The 24,235-nt window shown below is 49.3% G+C and overlaps 1 protein-coding gene across 1 annotated transcript in view; it reads right to left on the bottom strand.

Annotated features, from left to right (window-relative positions):
- The window catches only part of LOC116946466 (tyrosine-protein kinase Src42A-like), a 36,227-nt gene that overhangs the window by 9,175 nt on the left and 2,817 nt on the right, over positions 1-24,235 (bottom strand). The window contains exons 2-6 of the mRNA XM_032961367.2: positions 7,436-7,557; positions 6,621-6,784; positions 5,996-6,164; positions 3,786-3,944; positions 1,219-1,400 (exon numbers count right to left, since the gene is read on the bottom strand). Of these exons, the coding sequence (XP_032817258.1) occupies positions 1,219-1,400; positions 3,786-3,944; positions 5,996-6,164; positions 6,621-6,784; positions 7,436-7,557 (796 nt within the window). The remainder of the gene's footprint in view (positions 1-1,218; positions 1,401-3,785; positions 3,945-5,995; positions 6,165-6,620; positions 6,785-7,435; positions 7,558-24,235) is intronic.

Genomic DNA, 24,235 nt, shown 5'->3' with positions numbered 1-24,235 from the left:
TAACGTGACAACCCTTACTAGTTGGCTGTGTCGGGTGATGGCGGGTTTTAACGACACATTTATATATTTACACGATCTAACCCAAAAACCTCTATTATGGATGATATTGGTCGCGAAAGCCTACGTGTTAAACTTTACAAAACCCATTACAGAAATGTAGAATACTCAAGAAAAATAATTGAAAAACAAAGGGACCTTGTTTGCTGCCATTTTAGATTTGACATTTAGATTTTATTTATTTTTAGCGGGAAGGACCCAAAAAGGTATTGAATGGGCGCCCCTGCGACAGAACAATTTTATTACAATTGTGCTATTTGGCATCGTGCCAATCAGATGAGGGAGTTTGCATTTGGAATCCTGCAGCCAGAAAACAGTCTGGAAGGAGAAATCACGGAGCTGCTTCTGGAGTCACCTGAACAGGCATCTGTCTCTGCCCTGGGACACTTCTCTGACACGCCCTGCAAACTGTTTGTGTCACATGTCAATCAATTGAAACAAGCCAGATTAAGCGGAAAAACTAAAACGGTTTAATATGATCCGTAATAAAGGTTTTTTTGTTGAGTTAAATCGCAGAAATATCAATGTGTTGTTAACCCGCCACCACCCGACAGAGTCAATTAGTAATGTTTGTCACGTAAAAAAAAGTGCCAATTAGTTACTAGTTTAGCACACCAGTGTGTTGGAGAGTAAACCCACAGCATTTACAATTTGAGAGAGAGGTAGGACCGTGGCCCAGTGGTTTGCGCTCTGTGCTATGACCCCCAACAATGTTGCGTTTAGTTCCTGGCACCGACTAATATCAGCGGTGAGTATGTGCTGTATGTACATTAAACTTCTTTCACACTGTACGTAGCCAACTGTGCTAATCGGAGGTGGCGGGGGGCTAGGACAACAAACTAAAATACAAAAATCAGCTCTAAAAAATAATAAAAGCGTTTTCAATCTTAGATGATCTGAAATTGCACGGGTCCCAGTGGCTTCCTAATTTTTCTGAAGGGTGTTGCAGACGGCTGCGGAAGCGCATCTGAAAAAGCGCCGCGCAATGCGGTGACCGTCTTTGTTCCATGGCCGAGCCAAAATTAGCGTGATAATCCAAAAGCGGTCCAGGGCCCTCTCCTTCCCATGCCTTAACACAACCCCCCTCACGCAGGAGAAGGGCCCTTGGCCCTCGTTGACCGACGGATAGAGTGGGAGGTCGTATCGTGGCGAGCACGCGACCTTGATAACCCTGGCAAGGCCGAAGTCGGCCACTTTGCAGGCGTTGTGCTCGGCCACGAGGATGTTGCGTGCCGCCAGGTCGCGGTGGATGTAGTTCTGCGCCTCCAGGTATGCCATCCCCGCCGCCACCTGGGCTGCCATGTCCACCAGCTCCACCAGGTCCAGGCTCCTCCCTTCGGGGGCTGCATGAACGATTGTTAAAAGTGTTATTTGGTGGGCTGTTTGAATGTTTTTTTAAAATTTAAACTGTGAATAACTCCACCGTTGATGGACATGGATTGTAATTTATATGAATATAAGCAGGGTGCTTAAAAAAATGTTAACACTTATATGGGACTAGTTTGTAATGGGAAAAGAATGGATAATACACTGTAACATGATAACAAATGTTAATAGCTTCAAAAAGTCAGAGTCTGCACTTGTTTGCCATCATTGTCAACACGTGCCTGGAATCGTGCCCGGAGGCGCATTTCTAGTGGTATTGTTGCAAAAATCTCGGACGTGTTAACATTTTTTTGAAGCACCCTGTATTCACTCCTCCCTACCTTTAGTCTTTGCACCTGATTGGATCGCAAGTGACGACACCACATGTATCCCTCTATTCAAGACGGATAATAGGAGGAGGATTTCTCCACAATTCCGGCTGTCGCCTGATGATGCTGGCTGTTGTAATTACCAGCGAAACGTCACGGTACTCGAATTGTAAATGTTGCAGTGGGTTTACTCTCCAACACACAACCGGTGTGTTGAACTAGTAACTAATTGGCACGTTTTGTTTACGTGACAAACCTTACTAACTGGCTGTGCCGGGTGGTGGCAGGATTAACAACGCATTTATATTTACACGATCTAACCCAAAAAATAAATCTATTATGGATATTGGTCACGAAAGCCTACGTGTTAAATTGTTTGTTATTTAAAACAGGGGCGATGTTATGGCATTCGCGTGACGTATGTGTCGCATCATTGCATTGCAGAATGACATCATGATATTGCATGACGTCAATATCTCTGAAAATATGGCTGCTGATGATCTCGGACACGAGTCTGCTGTTGTTAATCTTTGAATCTATAACAGGATGTTTCACGCAGTCACGGTGACGGTGTTCGATTCGAAATGTAGATGAGCTCTGGGTCGGCCATCGGCATCCAACCCCACCAACTAACCCAGTGATAAACGAGTGCACAAGTTTATCGGTCCTCCCATACAGAGAGCAGGTCGCTTGCAAAGCCCCTTGAGTCATGGATGCAGCGATAGAGGGTGGGCTCGTTTATTCGTAACAAGACACCACTGCATGAGTAAGAGCTTGGGTTGAGCAGCGACCTTGGCGACACAATATTGCACGATACAAGATCCGCGATAATCGGATGATCCAATTTTGCTAAATATCATTATATCGTGATTGGTGTTACTCATATTTTTCCCCTATTTTATTTCCTGAGATAATATTTATGGAAAAACAAAAGCAGAAAGAGTTAAGTTGTAAATGAGTGGCTATTGCCCATTAAATCAGTGCTTTCCAAAACGTCTATCGTGATATGACCTCATCCAGTTGACGACGTGATATGACCTCATCCTGTTCTCATGCGTGCAAAAAATTACAATTTAGTTATTGGTCAAACTAACGATACGTGCGTTACAAGTGTTATAGATCACAAAGTGGGAAATGATTAAAACGCTTATAGCATGTATTCTAGATTTGAAGCTTTCGTGACTGCAAGGAGTCATACTCTTTGGTTTTATTTGGTATAGTCACGTAAATAAAATAAAACAAAATGAAAGAAAATAATTAAATCACAATTGGATTTAATTATTTTCTTTTATTTTGATTTAATTACTTACTTTTATTTAGTTTTATATTATCTACGTGACTTTACCGAATAAAACCAAAGAGTATGCTTATAGCATGCTTATGTTGAGTGATGAATACATAACTTGCTAAGTTTGGTTGTGAGGATTCAACAGGCGGGCTAGACGCTTGTCGGCCACATGGCTATTTGTTTGGCTGTGTCGGGTGGTGGAGGGTTTCGAATGACACATTTCGTCAGACCATGAGGTGGCCCATTCCAAATATCAATTATAAATTGAAGAAATGAATACTGCATCGCAGGCCTAGTGAGGGCACGCACTCTGCAGGCCTAGTGAGGGCAAGCACTCTGCAGGCCTAGTGACGGCACGCACTCTGCAGGCCTAGTGAGGGCACGCACTCTGCAGGCCTAGTGAGGGCACGCACACTGCAGGCCTAGTGAGGGCACGCACTCTGCAGGCCTAGTGAGGGCACGCACTCTGCAGGCCTAGTGAGGGCACGCACTCTGCAGGCCTAGTGAGGGCACGCACTCTGCAGGCCTAGTGAGGGCACGCACTCTGCAGGCCTAGTAGTGAGGGCACACACTCTGCAGGCCTAGTAGTGAGGGCACACACTCTGTAGGCCTAGTAGTGAGGGCACGCACTCTGCAGGCCTAGTAGTGAGGGCACACACTCTGCAGGCCTAGTAGTGAGGGCACGCACTCTGCAGGCCTAGTAGTGAGGGCACACACTCCATAGGCCTAGTAGAGAGGGCACGCACTCTGCAGGTAGTTGGCCAAGCTGCCGTTGCTCATGAGCTCCGTGATGATGTAGATGGGCTCCTCCTGCGTGCACACGGCGTAGAGCTGGATGAGCTTGGGGTGCCGCAGGCGTTTCATGAGCTGGGCCTCCCTGAGGAAGTCATCGCGGTCCATGGTCCCTGCACTCCAGACAGTCGCACCAGAGCGGCACTGATCCACAGCGTGCGTTGGCTAGAGGACCTCGCGGGAATGCCCCGTGAGGCCGCCTCGTGGTCACGATTGCGGATCAGAATCAGACTATTTGTTTATACTGGAGGAATTCAATGAGCTGTATCACGCTCTTTTTCACATATTCAGTGGGATACTCAAGAAAGGGAGCCATTTCTATCAACGCAAAGGAAATGAAGGGGAAATGGGTAGCCCACGTAATGAGATTAATAAAAAAATAATTACCAGGTAAAGCTCACTGAGGTATATAGCTAGGTAGGCCTCCGATTAGCACAGTTGGCTACATATGGTGCGAAATAAGTTCAACGTACATACATGGCTCGTTTTCTGAAGCGACCTGAGCAGAAATGATAGTGCAACAGTGGCTCATCGTGTGGAAATTTACAGGAGCCAAATACTTTAAACGCATGATGTTTTTTTCTAAATGTGGAGGGAAAAACCGGAGGACCCGGAGGAAAATCCACACGACCACAGGAAGAGAGACAACGCAAACTCCAAATATACAGCAAGCGTCAGGGTCGGGATCGAACCCACGACCTCCTGCATACCAGGTGAGGTAGATAATATCTCACCTCACCGTGGCGCCCCTTATGAGAGATTTAATGAGAAGTAAAATGAACGCCGGAGGAGAGGCGGAGTGAAGAGAAGCCAAGCAGCAGAGACGACATCGCAGTGTTCTATGGGACCTTTTTGCCAGTATCCAAGATGATAACAAATAAGAATATGTGTTTACCCTTCGTGGCAAGACAACAGGTGTGCAGATGTTCAAGGTGTGCAGATGTTCAAACATCAAATAGATACCTTTTGCAAGGTATCAATTCTGCAATAACCATACATACCTATGGCAATAAACATACCAACAAATACGCTCTGATAATGTGGCATTGTCTTTGAAACCGATTGGCCTACACCAGAGACAGCCTTCTTTGTGGCCTTGTCTCACCACCAGAGAACGCCAAAACGCGAACAGTACAAAGACACTGCAAGTTTCAGACCAAATAGATACCTTTTGGAAGACATCGAGTCTGCACGAACCACACATATTTGGTGTTTGAACATCTTAACACCTGTTTCATTGCCAGAAAGGGTAAAACATTCTTATTTTTCATCATCTTAGATACTGGCAAAAGGTCCCAAAGATATAACTGCTCGACCCAAGGTTCAGATATCACTCCACACCAATGTCAGCCATGGCTAGGAATTAAACCTAGGTCGCTGGTTTATCGCAGTTCGTTTAATAAAACAGAACATGACTGTAATTATTTACACGGTTATGAAACCATCGTTAAATGTCTGCATTCTGGCCGATTGACAAAAGCAGCCAAGGTTTATAGACACAATATAAACCCTGTCAGAGGAAGCCGCTCACCCAGTGTCGCCAACTCGGTGAGTCTGATGTCAAATCGAATTACTGTTTGTGTTTAACTTAACACCAAATTACATTCATGCGACCCGCGACAAATCTGTTGACTCTCTGGGCACGAGGTAAATTGCTTTAGTGGCAGCATATTTATGAGGGGCGCCACGGTGGCTAGGAGATGTTAACTCCCTCACCGAGTATACAGAATGTCGTGGGTTCGATCCCTACCCTGGCGCCTGCTGCATATTTGGAGTTTGTGTGTGTCTCTCTCTCTCATCATCATCACGGTGGCTAGGATATCTTAATTCCCTCACCTGGTATACAGAAGTTTGTGGGTTCGATCCCGACCCTGACGCCTGCTGCTGTATATTTGGAGTTTGGGTGTCTCTCTCCCCATGGTCGCGTGGATTTTTCTCCGGAGTCCTCCGGTTTTTCCCTCCACATTTAGAATGAACGTCACACGTTCAGAGTCATTTGGCTGCTTATAGATTTCCACGTGGTGACCTATCATTTGCGATGGCCAGGTTCGCTTCGATAGTTAAAAAGACTTCGGAAGGTAATAAACGTTCACGAGCCGTTTTCGTTCGGGCGACTTTCCACGTTCGAGGGGGGGTCGTGGCAAACACGGCAACCGCGGCTCACCTTGCTTGAGGGTTTTGATGGCGACCGGCGTGGTCTTGTTCCAGAGGCCCTGCCACACTTCCCCAAACTGCCCAGCGCCCAGACGTTTCACCAGCTGCACGGAGCTGCGGGGGATCTCCCACTTGTCGGCCATGTCCGACGAGAGGCCCTCCGTCTGAGGCATCTCTTTCTGCGCCGGGAGGGGGCAGGAGGAGGAGGAGGAGGGAAAGAAAAGCGACTGGTGGCTTGGCCAAAACAAGATGGGGACTCTGCGCGGAGGAAGCGGAGCCGTGGCAACATACATCCCGCAAAGAAATCTGTTTACATTTCAGCAGGATTATGATTATTATTCTTCACGATGTTTACAGTGGTTGAGAATAAAAAAAATTAGAGTCAATGCTTCCGCCGGTTAGATCCACGAGCGGCCCAAAAAGAGATCTTTACCTTCCCTGCAGAGTTAGCCTGTGCTTCCAAAGGGCAGTAATATAAACGAGGCAGGCTTGAGAACCAACGACGTTAAAATCTGTTTCCGTGCAAACAGGCGTTCGATAAGTTCCTCGCTCCGCAACCCCAATGCGTGGCTCGTCTCGAGAGACGCGCGCGGACAGACACATCTGCAGGCGCGTTGAGCTGGGGATGCACGCACCTTCAGGCAGGGCTGGTTGAGCGTCACGCACAGGCCGTTGGCATCGCGGCTGTAGCTCTGCACCAGGTCGCGCAGGGTCGCGAACTGGTTGCGTCGCGTGATGAAGAAGCTGCCCTTCTCCAGCACCCGGATCTTGTAGTGCTTCACCGTGTCGCCATCGCGCACTGAGGGAGACAACAAAACCCCACGCAATGTCTCCAGCTACCAGGTAACGTCTCCAGCTGCGGTCCTACGATCGCCAGCCGGCACACCAGTGAGATATTCACAGCTAGGAGACAAGGAGGTATGAAGACGATTTAATCCGTAGCACGTGCAACGTGCACAATTCACGTCATAAGATTTGTTATAAATTGGGATTTTCCTTACGTGAAACTGAATTTACGCTGTCGATTCCTCAGCGTGGCGCGACGTCAAATGGCGAATGATGCATTGGGCCTGTGCACACGGCTAAGATATCACGTCACACGGGACGTCACGTGACGGGGGACGTCACGTGACATTTGCCCAACAGCACACGCAATGTTTACGTTTATATATTTGTAAGTGGCCCACCAATGAGGCAGAGTTCAAGAAGCCTGCAGGAGGCTTTCCTCTAGAATATTCTAGGGCTGAGCCGTCACTGCCTCACGAGTAGGGTGGAGGGGGGGGGTGCAAGAGGGGCAGCAGCGCCGCTCATGGCGCTGCTTCACCGCACAAGCAGCGCCGTGAGCGGTGGATGGTGATGGGAGACGCTGCGGTGTGGAGAGAGAAGAAGGGAGAGGGAGGAAGAAAGAGGAGAGGAAGGAAGAGAGGAAGGGAGGCAGCGAGGGGCACACCTGAGAGCGAGTATCCGTGTCCGCTCGTCTCGCTCTGGCGCACCAGAAAGGAGCCGTGAACGTTGCCAGACTTCATCAGCTGCCGCTCCGCTTCGCTTCTTTTAATTGGCCCGAAGAACCACCTGCAGCGAGAGAGAGGGACGGAGAGAGAGGGACGGAGAGAGAGGGGGGGGAGGGTCCAAGAGTGGATGAGAGAGAGGGAGAGAGTTTCCCCGCAGCTCAGTAACTGCCACACGCGCCCCGTCGGCCTCCACGTGCCCGTTCCTCAATGGGCACGTGGGACCGTTGCCCTACCAGCCTCGTGCAGGCACCACGGCCGGCAGGGCCAGAAACCTGCCGCTGGGAACTCAAAGAGGACAATGATTGGGTGGCAAAACGAGTCTGCATGCTTGCGCAGAGCAAGACGGGTCGACCGTCTGACAGATTGCACCGGTCAAAGTGCACGGCTCTGCTGGGCGGAGCGTCTGTTTGAAAAGATTGGATTCGTCCGGTATAAATAGGGACTCTTGATTCAGATCTCCTCGACACTGCTCCCAATCCATCTCCTCGCCACGGCCCCCAGGTCAGAAGGCAAGGAGTGGCTGTACACAGCAGCAGCAGCACGCAGAAAAACCCGTTTCATTAATAACCCCCCCCCACCGCCTGCCTGCTTGCCCCGTGTCGACAGAGACGCCACCGCTTCCTCCTCCATGCCGTCTGCAGGTGTTTAAACGTCGTCACAACTGCGTGCTCACCAACCGACCACTCCATGCTCACCAACCGACTACTGTGTGCTCACCAACTGACTACTCCGTGCTCACCAACCGACCACTCCATGCTCACCAACCCACTACTGCATGCTCACCAACCGACCACTCAATGCTCACCAACCGACCACTGCGTGCTCACCAATCGGCTACTGTGTGCTCACCAACCCACTACTGCGTGCTCACCAACCCACTACTGAATGCTCACCAACCCACTACTGCGTGCTCACCAACCCACTACTGAATGCTCACCAACCCACTACTGCGTGCTCACCAACCCACTACTGAATGCTCACCAACTGACTACTGCGCGCTCACCAACTGACTACTGCGTGCTCACCAACCCACTACTGCGTGCTCACCAACCAACTACTGTGCGCTCACCAACTGACTACTGCATGCTCACCAACCGACTACTGCGTGCTCACCAACCCACTACTGCGTGCTCACCAACCCACTACTGCGCGCTCACCAACTGACTACTGCGTGCTCACCAACTGACTACTGCATGCTCACCAACCGACTACTGCGTGCTCACCAACCCACTACTGCGCGCTCACCAACTGACTACTGCGCGCTCACCAACTGACTACTGCGTGCTCACCAACCGACTACTGCATGCTCACCAACCGACTACTGCGTGCTCACCAACCCACTACTGCGCGCTCACCAACTGACTACTGTGCGCTCACCAACCGACTACTGCATGCTCACCAACTGACTACTATGTGCTCACCAACTGACTACTACATGTTTACCAACCAACTACTGCATACAGTGAGGGAAAAAAGTATTTGATCCCCTGCTGATTTTGTGCGTTTGCCCACTGACAAAGAAATTATCAGTCTATAATTTTAATGGTAGGTTTATTTGAACAGTGAGAGACAGAATAACAACAAAATCCAGAAAAAACGCATGTCGAAAATGTTATAAATTGATTTGCATTTAATGAGGGAAATAAGTATTTGACTCCCTCTCAATCAGAAAGATTTCTGGAGATTAGGAGCACTCCCTTAAAGAGTGTGCTCCTAATCTCAGCTCGTTACCTGTATAAAAGACACCTGTCCACAGAAGCAATCAATCAATCAGATTCCAAACTCTCCACCATGGCCAAGACCAAAGAGCTCTCCAAGGATGTCAGGGACAAGATTGTAGACCTACACAAGGCTGGAATGGGATACAAGACCATTGCCAAGCAGCTTGGTGAGGTGACAATAGTTGGCACGATTATTCGCAAATGGAAGAAACACAAAAGAACTGTCAATCTCCCTCGGCCTGGGGCTCCATGCAATATCTCACCTCGTGGAGTTGCAATGATCATGAGAACGGTGAGGAATCAGCCCAGAACTACACGGGAGGATCTTGTCAATGATCTCAAGGCAGCTGGGACCATAGTCACCAAGAAAACAATTGGTAACACACTACGCCGTGGAGGACTGAAATCCTGCAGTGCCCGCAAGGTCCCCCTGCTCAAGAAAGCACATATACATGCCCGTCTGAAGTTTGCCAATGAACATCTGAATAATTCAGAGGACAACTGGGTGAAAGTGTTGTGGTCAGATGAGACCAAAATGGAGCTCTTTGGCATCAACTCAACTCGCCTATGACCCCAAGAACACCATCCCCACCGTCAAACATGGAGGTGTTTTTCTGCTAAGAGGACAGGACAACTTCACCGCAAAGGGATGATAGACGGGGCAATGTACCGTCAAATCTTGAGTGAGAACCTCCTTCCCTCAGCCAGGACAATGAAAATGGGTCGTGGATGGGTATTCCAGCATGACAATGACCAAAAACACACAGCCAAGGCAACAAATAAGTGGCTCAAGAAGAAGCACATTAAGGTCCTGGAGTGGCCTAGCCAGTCTCCAGACCTTAATCCCATAGAAAATCTGTGGAGGGAGCTGAAGGTTCGAGTTACCAAACGTCAGCTTCGAAACTTTAATGACTTGGAGAAGATCTGCAAAGAGGAGTGGGACAAAATCCCTCCTGAGATGTGTGCAAACCTGGTGGCCAACTACGAGAAACGTCTGACCTCTGTGATTGCCAACAAGGGTTTTGCCACCAAGTACTAAGTCATGTTTTGCAGAGGGGTCAAATACTTATTTCCCTCATTAAAATGCAAATCAATTCATAACATTTTTGACATGCGTTTTTCTGGATGTTTGTGTTGTTATTCTGTCTCTCACTGTTCAAATAAACCTACCATTAAAATTATAGACTGATCATTTCTTTGTCAGTGGGCAAACGTACAAAATCAGCAGGGGATCAAATACTTTTTTCCCTCACTGTACTTACGAACTGACTACTGCGTGGTCACCAACTGACTACTGCATGCTCCCCAACTGACTACTGCATGCTCCCCAACCGAGTTCCTTAGGTGCGACGCATTTCCCACCGCGCGAGTTACGCCCCTCCGATTAGCGCGGCTGGCTACATACGGTGCGAAAGCCGTTTGACGTACGTCCTGTACGTGACGTGAAACCGGCCATCACCGCAATGAGCATGATGGCAGCGCGTCTCCTGTCCCCCCAGTAAAGATGCCTGTCCTCACTCTCACCATCTTCTTCTGCAGTGACACGAACTCAATGGTGAATCTGTCCTAAGGTGGCGGCACAAGGTGGATCTATACAGCATCTGAATGCCACCGTGGCCCAAGTTGCCGAACAAAAAGAGTGGGCAAATTATTTTGTGGAGAGGCAGTCATGGGATGAATACAAAAACATTGTTCTGAGCCGGAGCTGGAACAGGAGCACGGTGTAGACAGCTCAGATGTTTTATTTTATTGTACCAAGAACGGCCCCACTGAGCTATGTAGCTCTATTTCAGAAGCAACCTGGCTATCACAAATGTCAGCTCAACGCAGTGGCTTATCATGCGGAGATTTATAGCAGCAAATATCCTAAACGCACTTTTATAAATGTGGAGGGATAAACCAGAGGACCTGGAGAAAAATCCAAATGACCATGGGGAGAGAACACGCAGACTCCAAATATACAGGCATCATCAGGGTCTGGATCAAACCTACAACCTTCTGTATACCAGGCGAGGTAGTTAACATCTCCAAGCCACCGCACCCTCTTCTTTTCTGCAGTAGACTGTGGAAAGGAAGTTCCAGATTCTGGGGGCAGCAGAGGAGCATGAGCGACCTCCCACTGAGCGAAAGGTGAAGCCTTGGGTGATGGAGCGGAGAGCTTGTGGTTAGGGAGTAGAGTGAGATGAGAGGGGAGAGGTAGGAGAGTGTGTGGAGGGGAGTAGAGTGAGATGAGAGAGAGGAGAGTGCGTGGAGGGGAGTAGAGTGAGATGAGAGGGGAGAGGCAGGAGAGTGAGTGGAGGGGAGTAGAGTGAGATGAGAGGGGAGAGGTAGGAGAGTGCGTGGAGGGGAGTAGAGTGAGATGAGAGGGGAGAGGTAGGGGAGTGCGTGGAGGGGAGTAGAGTGAGATGAGAGAGAGGAGAGTGCGTGGAGGGGAGTAGAGTGAGATGAGAGGGGAGAGGTAGGGGAGTGCGTGGAGGGGAGTAGAGTGAGATGAGAGGGGAGAGGCAGGAGAGTGAGTGGAGGGGAGTAGAGTGAGATGAGAGGGGAGAGGCAGGAGAGTGAGTGGAGGGAAGTAGAGTGAGATGAGAGGGGAGAGGTAGGAGAGTGTGTGGAGGGGAGTAGAGTGAGATGAGAGGGGAGAGGTAGGGGATTGAGTGGAGGGGAGTAGAGTGAGATGAGAGGGAGGAGAGTGCGTGGAGGGGAGTAGAGTGAGATGAGAGGGGAGAGGTAGGAGAGTGCGTGGAGGGGAGTAGAGTGGAAGCTGACAGAACTCTACCATTTGTGAATATTCTGCTCGGACGGGGTAGAAATGGTAATATAACAGTGTTTACCGAAAGAAAACGCCTATCTGAATGCAGTCACACCATCACCCCGCACAGAAATCTCCTCTCATCAAAACATTCATTCATCGAGCTAAGAAAGTGTCAGACGGTGACAGTCTGAGAAGTGAAATTCAACATGTTAAAGAAGCGCTGCAAATAAACGGTTACAATGATGCACAAATTAACAGGGCATTGAATATCAAATCCAAATCAAATAAGAGCATTGAAACACAATAGACAGGAAGGACAAGTTCACATTGTGCAAGAACGCAGAAGGGTGGTCAACACATCTACACCTCTATATAAGAAACGAAACAGTAAGACTTCTCCACAAATCTGGCTGTCGCCTGATTAAACTAGTTATAATTCCTGGCAAAACGTCGTACTCAGTTTGTAAATGTTGTGGCTTGGCTCTCCAACACACCGATGTGCTGTACTAGTGACGAATTGGCACGTTCTGTTTACGCGACAACCCCTACTAGTTGGCTGTGTCGGGTGGTGGCAGGTTTTAACGACATATTTATATATTTACGCGATCTAACCCAAAAAAACTCCATTATGGATACCAGGGCCATGTTATCCAATTGGCCAGAGAAGACACTGTACCCGAGGGCCCACTCACCCACCCACTCACTCACCCACCCACTCACTCACCCACTCACTCACTCACCCACCCACTCACTCACCCACTCACTCACTCACCCACTCACTCACTCACCCACCCACTCACCCACCCACCCACCCACTCACCCACCCACTCACTCACCCACTCACTCACTCACCCACCCACTCACCCACCCACTCACTCACTCACCCACTCACTCACTCACCCACTCACTCACTCACCCACTCACTCACTCACCCACCCACCCACTCACCCACCCACCCACCCACTCACCCACTCACTCACTCACCCACCTGGGCCGTACTGCCTAGGGCCTACTAATAGAAAATGTGACCATCTTTTTTGTTGTTGTTTGTATGATAAAAAAATGTAGCCAAGATATCTTCCTGAATATTTTTTTTATATATATAGCACAGTGTATATACAAAGAGGCAGTCATGTCAATCGTTTTTTGTTTCATAAGGTGAGAGAAAATAACACCGGAGATGAACTTTTCGACATTTTTTTCATTGCAAGATTATCAAAAAAACATTTTCAAGGGGTGTTTTTTAGCACAATCTCATTCTCAATAGACAGCGGAGCAAAGGGAAGACAAGGCGGCGTTGTTGTGCTATGGTTGATAGGACAGTTTTATTTTTTATCAGCTTTAGCTTAGAAAAAGAACGCTCCACCCTCACAATTCGTTCCCACGATGGCGAGATGCATCCCAAGAGCAATGTGTCAGCAGTAACAACGCCTGTCCTGTGGCTGGACGAAGTACCGCATGAAACAAGCGGAGTGCCTGCGGCGGCGGCAGTAACATGGGGCAGCAGCAGTAGCAAACTGCAGAGAGTCATCACTGAAGGCCTAGAGAAACAGAAGTAGTGCCCTAGGGCCTACAAGAACCTTCATCCGGCACTGCGTAGTACTGCCACACCTGCGGCACGTGCAGGTGTGGCGCTGTGAGCCATTCCTGGGGGGTTATTCAAGATCCGACTGTGGCAAACCTCCCTCCTTTCTCCCAACTCACTTTCACTGCAATAGCTACGGATCGTTTTTGAAACCCCCCACCAATACAATATGTTAGGCTACAACTACATATTTACATAAGTTTAGTTGCACCGGGTATTGAGTTTAGAAGACGGTGTCACAGTGGCAGTATTAATAAAAAAAATATTTAAAGGTTACAATACCCACAATGCAGTTATCGTGCATTTTGCTTTCGTGTTCATGCCAGTTCGCAAACAAGCCAGTAACAAACACCAGCAGCAGCGGCTCCGACATTTTACGCCGCGTGTATTTTTCGTAAAACGTAATTATTTTGGCATTTATGGTTCATTGCTGGAACATTTATTTTTAGGATTTTTTAATGAGCATTTGTTGTCTTTATTTCTGTTGATTCGCCCCCCCCCCCCCCTTGAGGCCGAATGGGCCCCTGTGCGTCCCTTGACGCTCCCACGTACCTCCCCCCTCCCCCCCAACCGAAGTTGTGCCCCTGGCTCCGTGGTACGCGCACCACCTCGGCCGCCAGCCGGGGTGAGTTCCCATCATCGTCGGCTGTTGACGCGCCAACAGCAAGCGTTCTGTCATTACGCTTCGCGAATACAAACTTCACCGCTGCCGCCCAATCAGTCCGCACAAATGGGCACCCGAGGGCCGCAGAGGAGCGGAGGTGAGAATTCCGTGTCAAAGGCGACGGCCGGTTTAACCGCCGACAAGCGACAATGTTTGTTGTGACAAAAAAACACGGCCGTGACACGTCCCGCGCGACGGCGATGTAAATATTAGGACTTGCCGCGCCGTGCGCCCACCACCAGACCCCGGGCCTCAGATCTAGGGTGCTTCAAGAAACCAGACCGCCGTTCACAAAGCGCTGCAAATCCTGCGGTGTTGCACTTGGGAAGCCGGCTGGGTTTTCGCCTTGATGGTTTATGGCATGGGGGGGGGCAAGCCTGCGCTCGTACCACTGGAATGTCTTCACCATGCTTGGTTTTACGGAATGCCCTCGCACATGTACCGATGTCCACACGCAATTTTTTGTTGTTGTTACTACACTTGCAGATACATTTAATTGAGGTGGGTGTTTACTCAAATGCACATTTATATTGTGCTAAATACTGTAATGAAATATAATCAGTAAAAAAATATATATGTATTTTAAATGTATACCGCTCTGGCTAAAGAAGGATGCTGCCGCATCAGAGCTGGGCCCAAAGAGTGATCACCGTAGAAGGAAAAGGTTGCACCATAGAAGAAGACGACTTGATGGTGATGCAGGCAGTGATGAGAAGGAAAGTGACACAGATGTAGGATTGACAACGGGAAAATTAATAGTGTGTAGTTCAGAAAATTTTAAGGAATTGGAAAGACCTAACAGAGAATGGCTTAACAACATAAAGGATTGGTGCCAGAAGGAAGTTGCCACTACTTGAGCCATATTGGCACTACAAGAGAGAGAGAGGAAAGTGGAAACAAATTACAAAATGTGCGGTGGACAACTACGGGGCTATTTGCTCAAGCATCGTGATGATGGTCCCTCCACCTCCTCCCTGCCGAAGCACCTTGAGACGTGCATTGGAGGGACAAGTGCAAATCACGTGAGGGTTTGTCGACCGAGGGCAGTTTCTGAAGGCAGCAGTGGACAAGGGAACATTCGGAGTAATGTTTGACAATCTGAACCTCACAGTGAAAGGAACCCGATGACGGTCACCGCATCATGTGGCGTTTTCAGATGCGCTTCTGTGGTCTTCTAGAACAGCGGTCCCCAACCTTTCTGGCACCAGGGACCGGTTTCGTTGAAGACAATTTTTTTACGGACCGGGGGGGGGGGGGTGTTCATCATTGGGTCTTTCCCCCTTTTCAAAGAAGCTCTCCAGCGGCGTTTGTTCATTACTCATTGTGGCTACTAGGGGTTAGCTTGTGGGCTTACCAACACTGTGACTGAGACAAGTGCGCAGTGCGGGAAAGAGGCGCTGATGGAAGTGGTGAATAAAATAATGTGCAGGCCACACGCGGACTCACCGCTCACCTCCTGCTGCTGTGCGGCCCGGTTCCTAACAGGCCACGGACCGGCACCGGTCCACGGCCCGGGGATTGGGGACCCCTGTTCTAGAAAGTTCTTCTTTCCGATATTAGAAAGCCACTAGGAGCTATGCAATTTTAAATCTAGATTGAAAACGAATTTCGTTAAAACTGCTTTGTGTTTATTTTGGTGTCCTTCACCAATTAACATGGTTGGCTAAGTAAGGTGCAAAAGTTCAACATGCATACATACATACATGACAGGGATCAGAACGTTGGCACAAAAATTCAATAATAGCTGAGAAGTGTGCAAAAAAACGTGGATGCTGAGAGAGAGAAAAGGGGAACGTATGAATCAGGAAACGCACGCAAGTTAAGAGACCTTACACTGACTGCTAAGGAAAGTAAGTGGGGCGCCACGTTGGCGAGATGTTAACTACCTCGCCTGGTATGAAGGAGGTCGTGGGTTCGATCCCGACCCTGACGCCTGCTGTATATCATTTTGTGGCCAAGACGCACTTCTGAAAAAGAGCTGAGTGGGCCTTACCTGGTAAAATAAAAATAGTTTAGTTTGATAGTTTAATCTCTAGCAATACAATGGCCGCCTCTTCAGCACCGTAGTCGTGAGGCATATCAGGCTCTCCGATCTTACATTTACATGTAAATTCCATCTCTAGCCCTGCCCACTTACCCTTGGGTTGCACCCATCTCAAACCTATATAACCTCTTGCTGCAGCAGCTCTCCCGCTATATTTCTCCTGCTTCAGCAGTTCGCCTGCTGTATTTTTTCACCTGAAGACGATTACTCGTGTTGCGACCGAAACATCGTGATTTTTATTATTTTTCTATCTACGTGACTTTACCGAAAGACCCAAAGAGTATTTTATAGTTTAGTTTCCCTCAGAAGACTTCACCTGCTCGAGGACTCATAATGTATAGCTACAATCTTCCGAGGGCCCTTAGTTTTATGAGGCCTAGGTTAATGCTAACGCTTTGTGACTTTCATATAGAAGCCTGGCAATGGGTGTTTGGCGGCCTGACCAAAGACAGCCATCTGGAATGGAACATTACGGTTACAGTTTTTGGCCCGAGGAACTTATCGCAACTCTGCGTTCCAAGTGCGGCATAAATTCCCTGCTCAGTGGGTAACCCTCGCTGCATTTGAGTGAAACACCTCCAACACGGTCACACCTCTCATTTCCCGGCAAGGAAATCGGCGCCACAACAACAACGGTCGCGTTTTTTTTCAACGAAAAATGTCAATATTGGCACGAGCGTTTTTTTAAGTGATCGGCCTTAACCCCCCGTTCCTCCTCCCTCTTCCCATAATCATCCCCCCCTCCTCCTCCCTCCACCACCGATCGCCTTTCCCATGTCAGAGGTACACCTCGGAGGTACACTACCGCCTCCTCCCCGCTTGTAACGTCCCCCCCAGGAAAGAGGAAGACATCCGCGGACCTCACGGAACTTTACAGGTTTAACCTGACCACACGTCGTCGGCTAACGTGGGAACGCCGGTCGGAATCCCCCGCACCAACGTACGCGTTGAAAATATTGAACGCTCCCCCCTCCGCGATGCGTTGCAACGGGCCTGCGGGTTGTTTCTTTGTTAACATAAAATTACCAAAAAATCATAAAAGTGATCGGCCTGACACGGCGGAAGCGTTCTGACGACACGCGGGAGCCAGTCATCGAGGTCAACAGGGAGGGGGGGGGGAACAACGAAACTGTACTGGATATTAAATTTAATAAAGTCTTAAGACATGCAGCGAAACGTCCTTGCATGGAATCACTCCGATCAAGTGAACTTATTGGGAGGCAGACTACGCATGTGGAGAACAAAGGGCACTTTTGCCCAGTAGTGGAACGATAATGGCTACCTAATGCTCATCTACAAAATAAATACACAGACAATACCGCCTCCATGAGACGTTTTTTGTGTTGGGTTAGATAGCGTAAATATGAATGTGTCCTTAAACCCACCACCACCCGACACAGTCAATCAGTAAGGTTTGTCGCGTAAACAAAACATTCAGCATACCGGTTGTGTGTTGGAGAGTAAACCCACGACATTCACAATTCGAGTTCCGTGACATTTCACCAGTAATTACTTTAATTACTTTTGTATATTACATTAAATACCACCTCCTACAAACGTCTATTCCTCCACGTAAAAATACATTGTATTTTTGACACATGCCATCAGCCACAGGGCCCTCTAGGGAGTGAATAATTTCAGCAGCGCTGTGGTTCAACCCGAGCGGAACTCTTGACAGTAAGCGGCTCCCTTAGTAAACTCCAGCGCCCACTTTGTTTATTCTCAGGAGCTGAATGGAGTTCAAAATATGAAAAATAATAGGTTTTACCCTTTCTGGCAATAAAACAGGAGGTGTTAAGATGTTCAAACACCAAATAGAAACCTTTTGCAAGGAATCGTGTCTGCATTAATTACACTCAGTACTTGTGGGGAACATGCAAACAAACATGCTGATAATATATGGCATTGTCTTTGAAAGTGATTGGCCTACACCAGAGACAGCTTTCTTTATGGCCTGTCTCACCAGTATTAGCGCAGAGAACGCCAAAAGGCAAAACATAACTCACAAACACCTTGTTGTTAAAGACCCAAACGCAGAAGATCCCTGGCTGGGTTTCATCTTCCACGAAGCTGCTTATGGTCCACCCTAACTCGCATCCACTGGCCAAACCATGGCAGCAGCAGATGCGGACACCTGATGCACACCTTACTTACTCCTCTTCACTCCCTGTGGAGCATAAGGCCGCAACAAGCCCACGCCATGCGGCCATCCAGAACAGACCGCACACAACGCATAATGATGTGATGCCCCGATCCACAAATACGACGGAGACATCGCGGCGGTGATGATACACTCCTCCACTACTGCTCCTGACGCGGTCGGTATCTGGGCTTGCGCACCTGAATGTGAAATTGTAGTTTGCTGCTCTGCATCTATAGCATCATCAGCCGTACGAGAGTAGGAGGGGGACGGCGTGGAATGCATTTACTCCGACGAAGCCATCAACCGGAGTCCGAACTTAAGACATCGAATTGCATTCACACAAGAGGAGGAGAGGAAGAGAAACCGTGCATTAGAGCATGGCTTATATTAATTAACTCTCTCTTCTGCATCCTTCTCGTCGTGCCCAGCAATCTTTAAACATTTGGCGTTTGGACTTGTGTTTGGACTTGTGTTTAGTTAAATAGCAACAGCGAATGTGTCCCAGAATCGACGCGGCTCGCATCCCGGGGGGGGAAGAGGCGTTGCGAAAACGCAGACGCGATCCACGAGGCTGTGCGGTCCGTCGTAAAAAAAAAGAGGTCGAGCAGTCTCATGAAGCTCAAAGTTTTAGTGCCGTCACCCCCCCCCCCCCCCACAGAGTATTTTCAGAGTATATTGTACTCTCGGCGCACTGTACAGCGCGACGGTGCTTAAATCAACGTGGCGGCGCCCCTCTCGAAAGGCTCTGCGGTTTTGGAAGACATCTGGGGCCTGGTTTATGTTTTAAGACTTGCTGCCTGCCAAAATAATTTTTTTCTCTCTTTTTTTTCTCTCTTGTTGTCAGCAGCCAAAATTCAGCGGGAGACATAAACCCCACCACCCCCTTATCTGTCAGCAACGAGTTGACGTTGGCAGGGCCGCGCCATTCTGTGACGGGAACCTCGCGGGGGGGGGGCTTTGCAGGTTGTCGCGGGGTGGTGGGTGAAACATTTTCCCCGTTTTTTTGGTGGCCAATGGCATCGTGAAGTCGGGTCGCCTCGCGAGGCGCCAGAGGTGTGCGTGGACGTCACTCGAGCCCGAGTGCAGAAGCGAATTAGCCCAGGGGGAGACGAATCGCCCACCCCCCACAATTCGGCCACAATCTCGTCTTAGATCTTGGGAACTAAGCAGGATTTTTGAGCCTGGGTAGTGTTTGATTGGTGAGCCATTTGGGTGCCACGGTGGCTAGGAGACGTTAACTACCTCGTCCGGTATACAGGAGGTCGTGGGTTCGATCCCGACACTTATGCCTGTTGTATATTTGGAGTTTGCTTGTCTCTCTCCCTGCAGTCGTGTGCATTTTTCTCCAGGTCCTCCAGTTTTTCCCTCCACATTTAGAAGCAACATGCGTTTAGGGTATTTGGCTGCTGTAAATTTCCACACGATAAGCCACTTTATTGAGCTATCATTTGTGATAGCCAGGTAGCGTCTGAAAAAAGAGCTGTATAGCTCAGTGGGCTTTACCTCGTAAAATTAAAGCTATTTATTTATATTCTTTGGGTCTTTTGGTAAAGTCATGTAGATAGGTTCAAAGAAAATAACAAAAACTACGACAATTCGATCGCAACACAAGCGATCGTCATCAGGAAAAGGGAGTTAGCCTCTAAAACCAAACTGTTTATAAAGGTTTGAATTGGGCATAGCCCAAGTGTCAGCAGCATGGGCGGGGCAGCTAATGTGGTGGTACTCGTAGAGGGCGATGACGGCGCTGGTGGTGGGTTGTCACCAATTAAAGGGCTGCCAAGTAATCATTGCACCTCGATTTACACACTGACACTGTTGACGGTGGAGGTTGCTGCTAGAGGTGATGGTACTCGTAGAGGGCCACGACGGCACTGGTGGTGGGCTTCCACCAGTAAAGGGCTAGTGCTAGTGGTGATGGTAGTAGTGGGCAGTGCTGGTCCCAGTGGTGGGCTTCCACCAATAAAGGGCTACTGCTAGTGGTGATGGTAGTAGTGGGCAGTGCTGGTCCCAGTGGTTGGCTTCCACCAATAAAGGGCTACTGCTAGAGGTGATGGTAGTAGTGGGCAGTGCTGGTCCCAGTGGTTGGCTTCCACCAATAAAGGGCTACTGCTAGTGGTGATGGTAGTAGTGGGCAGTGCTGGTCCTGGTGGTGGGCTTCCACCAATTAAAGGGCTGCCAGGTCTAAAATGGAAACATTACAGCCAGTTATGACTTAAACTGGTTGATAACGTCCTTCTAGTGATTGCTGAGTTTGTACTCATCTTCTCAGTTGAAATTGTGTATGTCTGTAAATATGGATGGCTTCATGAACGAATCTTTGTTCATAGCCAGTGGGTTTGCAAAGTACCTTCGTCTTAGAGAAATCAATTTCGTGTGAGCCAGCCACATTAAAACAATGATCAGCAATGGCAGAAGTATTGGTCCTACCGTGTTTCAAATCTGCCTTACGTTCACGAACACGGTCCGAGACATGTCGCTTAGTTTCCCCAATATAACTATTGCCGCAGACACAGCTTAGTTTACAGATGCCGGGGTATTTCATGTCAGGGATCACATCCTTCACAGATGGGATCATGTAATAACGCTTTTATCACGTTATCCCATCGGTGCTGCGGAGCCACGTCAGCGTAAGGGGTAATGCAGCAACATCGATTGTTGTACTGTACTATTATTCAACGTCTATGCTCCCTGCCTTCCCAAACTCCGCACTGACCAATGAATTTAAGTACAGTTAAATAACTCCCACAACCCTGCATGGCTTGGGAAGGCCCTCATCCAGCAGTGGATTGACACAAGGGCTGTGCTTGCACAACGTTTACGAGCAACTCTGGAGGTGGTCACTCGGCTCGGAGGTCAGAGTGCTGAGCTGGCACCACTAAGGGCCTGGATTCCAATCCAGGTTTCAGCCGCATGCCGCCAATGAATGACTGCAGGAAAAAACGCATCACGTTCAATTTGTTTGTGCATTGAATTTGGCTAACTTCCATCTTTGAGAATTAAACTATCAGTTTGACTGTCACGTCACAAGCCTCACTCTCGTTCAGAGAGGACAATCCGAAGGGGTTCTGAGGAAGCTCTGCGATCTCCACTTCTGTGGGCCATTCTCCAACACAGAGATGTTGCGCTGCTCCAAGGGCTCCGCATGGTCGCTTCGGTTTCGAGAGTGTCGCGGTCTCCGGCCCGAAGGCCGGGAACGAGTCACCGGCTCACGTTCGGGGATCCATCGCCGAGCCCGAGCCAGTTTTTGCAAGCGACTTAAAACGCCGTCGCGTCCCAAAGAGCTCACGGCGTGCGATGAGTGCGCATTCGCGTTGGACTGGACTCGTAGGAGTGTGCGGTAGGATATGTCGGACTTACTTTCGCACACTCGGGATCAATCTAGGGGAGAATAAAAACTTCCGAAAATATTTGACGACTCTCGACTCAATTGGCCATCCGCACTCCCACATCACCCCCACCCGACCGCTAGACGTCCACGCACTGGCATGCGGGATGTCGGTATTCCTTGGATTGGATGGGACACTGAGGCTTTCACCCTTGATCAGCTCTGTGCCTACTTAAGCTCAACACACAACCAACGGTGGTGGAATTGCAGACGTTTCAGACTATAATAATAATATATCACATGTAATATTACATTTTACCGAAGGTGCTGAACATAACAAAAATATCATCTGATAGGCCAAGGGAAAGGCAACGAATGAAGAAGACAAATAGAAGCCAATTCAGGGAAGTGAAAGCGAGAGAAAGTAAATGCGAGTTGACAGGCGGTGGTTACTAACACCGCCGCTGTCTCCCAATCTCCGAACACCGCCTGGGCGCTTTCTCCACAGCGGCACAGCAGCAGAGAGCACAGAGCGTGGAGGGGCACCGTCACTCAGAGTGTGGAGGAGCCACACGTACAGGGTCGATGAATCTGAGATAACTTAGTTGTCTGCTTTTGAGAGCCATACAAGTCAGAAGGAAAATCCTAAACTCCACTCTCAACTCCATAGTAGGCTGGTGAAGGGAAGTCGGGACGGGGCTGGTATGTTTGCCGATCGCCTGATGCTTTGCTGTTCTGCAGCATCAACGTTTCGATTGTTCAATGAAAAGCGGCTGTACCTCAGCTTGTTGCCATGGGCTGCCGCATTCATGTCCCCAACTGCACGAGAGGCATTCACAACAACGCGCAAACAATTCCCCATTGAAACGCATGCACTCATTGCCTAATGCACGCATGCACCAGGAAGCCGAGTCTATTTGCGTAGGGGGCCCAACTCCCCTGAAGGGTCTTTAAACCGTCCATTCACGAGCATTTGGTTGGACATTTAACCTCCCCCCCCCCGTCTCTTCTGGGAACCGCAGCCAGAGGTTGCTCAAATGCAGTAGGTCATAGTTGGCATGCATGTGGGGATGTTCCTTATCAATGGCTCATATCTGTTGGTGGCCCTGAGCCATACTCTTTGGTTATTTCGGTAAAGTCACGTAGGTATAAAATAAAATAAATCACGACGTTTCGGGCGCAACACAAGCATCCATCATCAGGTGGGCCCTGAGCCAATTATGCAAAGTCCTCATCACTCTGGCAGGGGGGGGAGACGAGCACATCACTCTGGGATGAGCACTACCGACTGTTCACAAAGTGGCACTCAGTCCACAAACCCCAAAGGGATGACGCGAGGCTGAGCCACGCATACCCTGGGCAATGAGCTTCCCACAGTGGCGACTTAGAATTAGGTGGAGGCACAGTGCGATGGGGTTGCTGGAGGCAGAAAGAAAAAAAAACAACCATGCTAAACTATGTTTATTTTACCAGGTAAGGCCTACTGAGCTATATAGCTATTTTTCAGAAGTGAATTTGCTATCACAAATGACAGCCCAACAAAGTGGCTTATAATGTGGAGATGTATAGCAGCCAAATACTCTAAACGCACGTTTCTAAATGTGGAGGGACAAACTGAAAGAGCTGGAGAAAAATCCACGAGACCGTGGGCAGAGAGACACACAAACTCGAAATATACAGCAGGCATCAAGGGTCGCGATCAAACCCACGACCTCCTGTATACCAGGCGAGGTAGTCAACAGCTCGCCACCGCGGTGCCCAAAGTGACGCGTTTCCCAGCGTCATAAAGGGGCACAGCCTTGCCACGCGTCCACTAAGCAGGGCGGGCGGCCGTGCCGACGTACGCATCCCCATCGCCACTCGTCTATAACACAACTCGTGAATCACGAATACAAACGTTTCTACTCCCCCGGCCTATTCCTGCGCCCAGCCCACAGCCACCGCTCGCGGTGCAGGATGAGCCCCACGGGACGCGTGACGCACACCCATGGTGGCTCTCCCACCTGAACTCTGTGGTTCCCAACGATTTTTGTGTACGGTGGCCCCACGCCAACCCTCACCACCGGCCCTCGCGTCTCCACACCAAGTGGGTTACTAAGGGCCCCCAATACTAACAGAGAGAGAGAGAGCTCGCGTGTCCATGCCTCTTAGACGACGCGGTGTTCGCCAGGTATCGGCTTCATGATGCGTCCGTGTTTTTGCCATGCATCACGGCGCTGACGCGTTCCCCTCGCACCCCCCCCCCCCCTGCTCACATTTGGAATTTTTCTCCTGCACGGCCTCCACGCCCGCATCCTCTGCGACTCCCCGGAACGGCCTCCACTCCCTCCCCCCTCACCCGGGGGGTTGGGCGCGACGCACTGGGTGGGTTTGAAAACCGCTGACTCGAGCCTTTTGCCAATTTTTACTGGCGGTGAACAAAATATGAAACAAGAATCAGCACAAAAAAGACATCAGGGTCCAGTCCGTGAATTTGACGCTGAGAAATGTTTGCAAACAATT

This window comes from Petromyzon marinus, chromosome 27, assembly GCF_048934315.1.
Source record: "Petromyzon marinus isolate PM22_M1 ecotype Great Lakes invasive population chromosome 27, UKy_Petmar_22M1.pri1.0, whole genome shotgun sequence".
Lineage (NCBI taxonomy): Eukaryota > Metazoa > Chordata > Hyperoartia > Petromyzontiformes > Petromyzontidae > Petromyzon > Petromyzon marinus.
The sequence above is the reverse complement of the archived record's forward strand: the minus strand, read 5'-3'. Positions and strand labels throughout refer to the sequence as shown.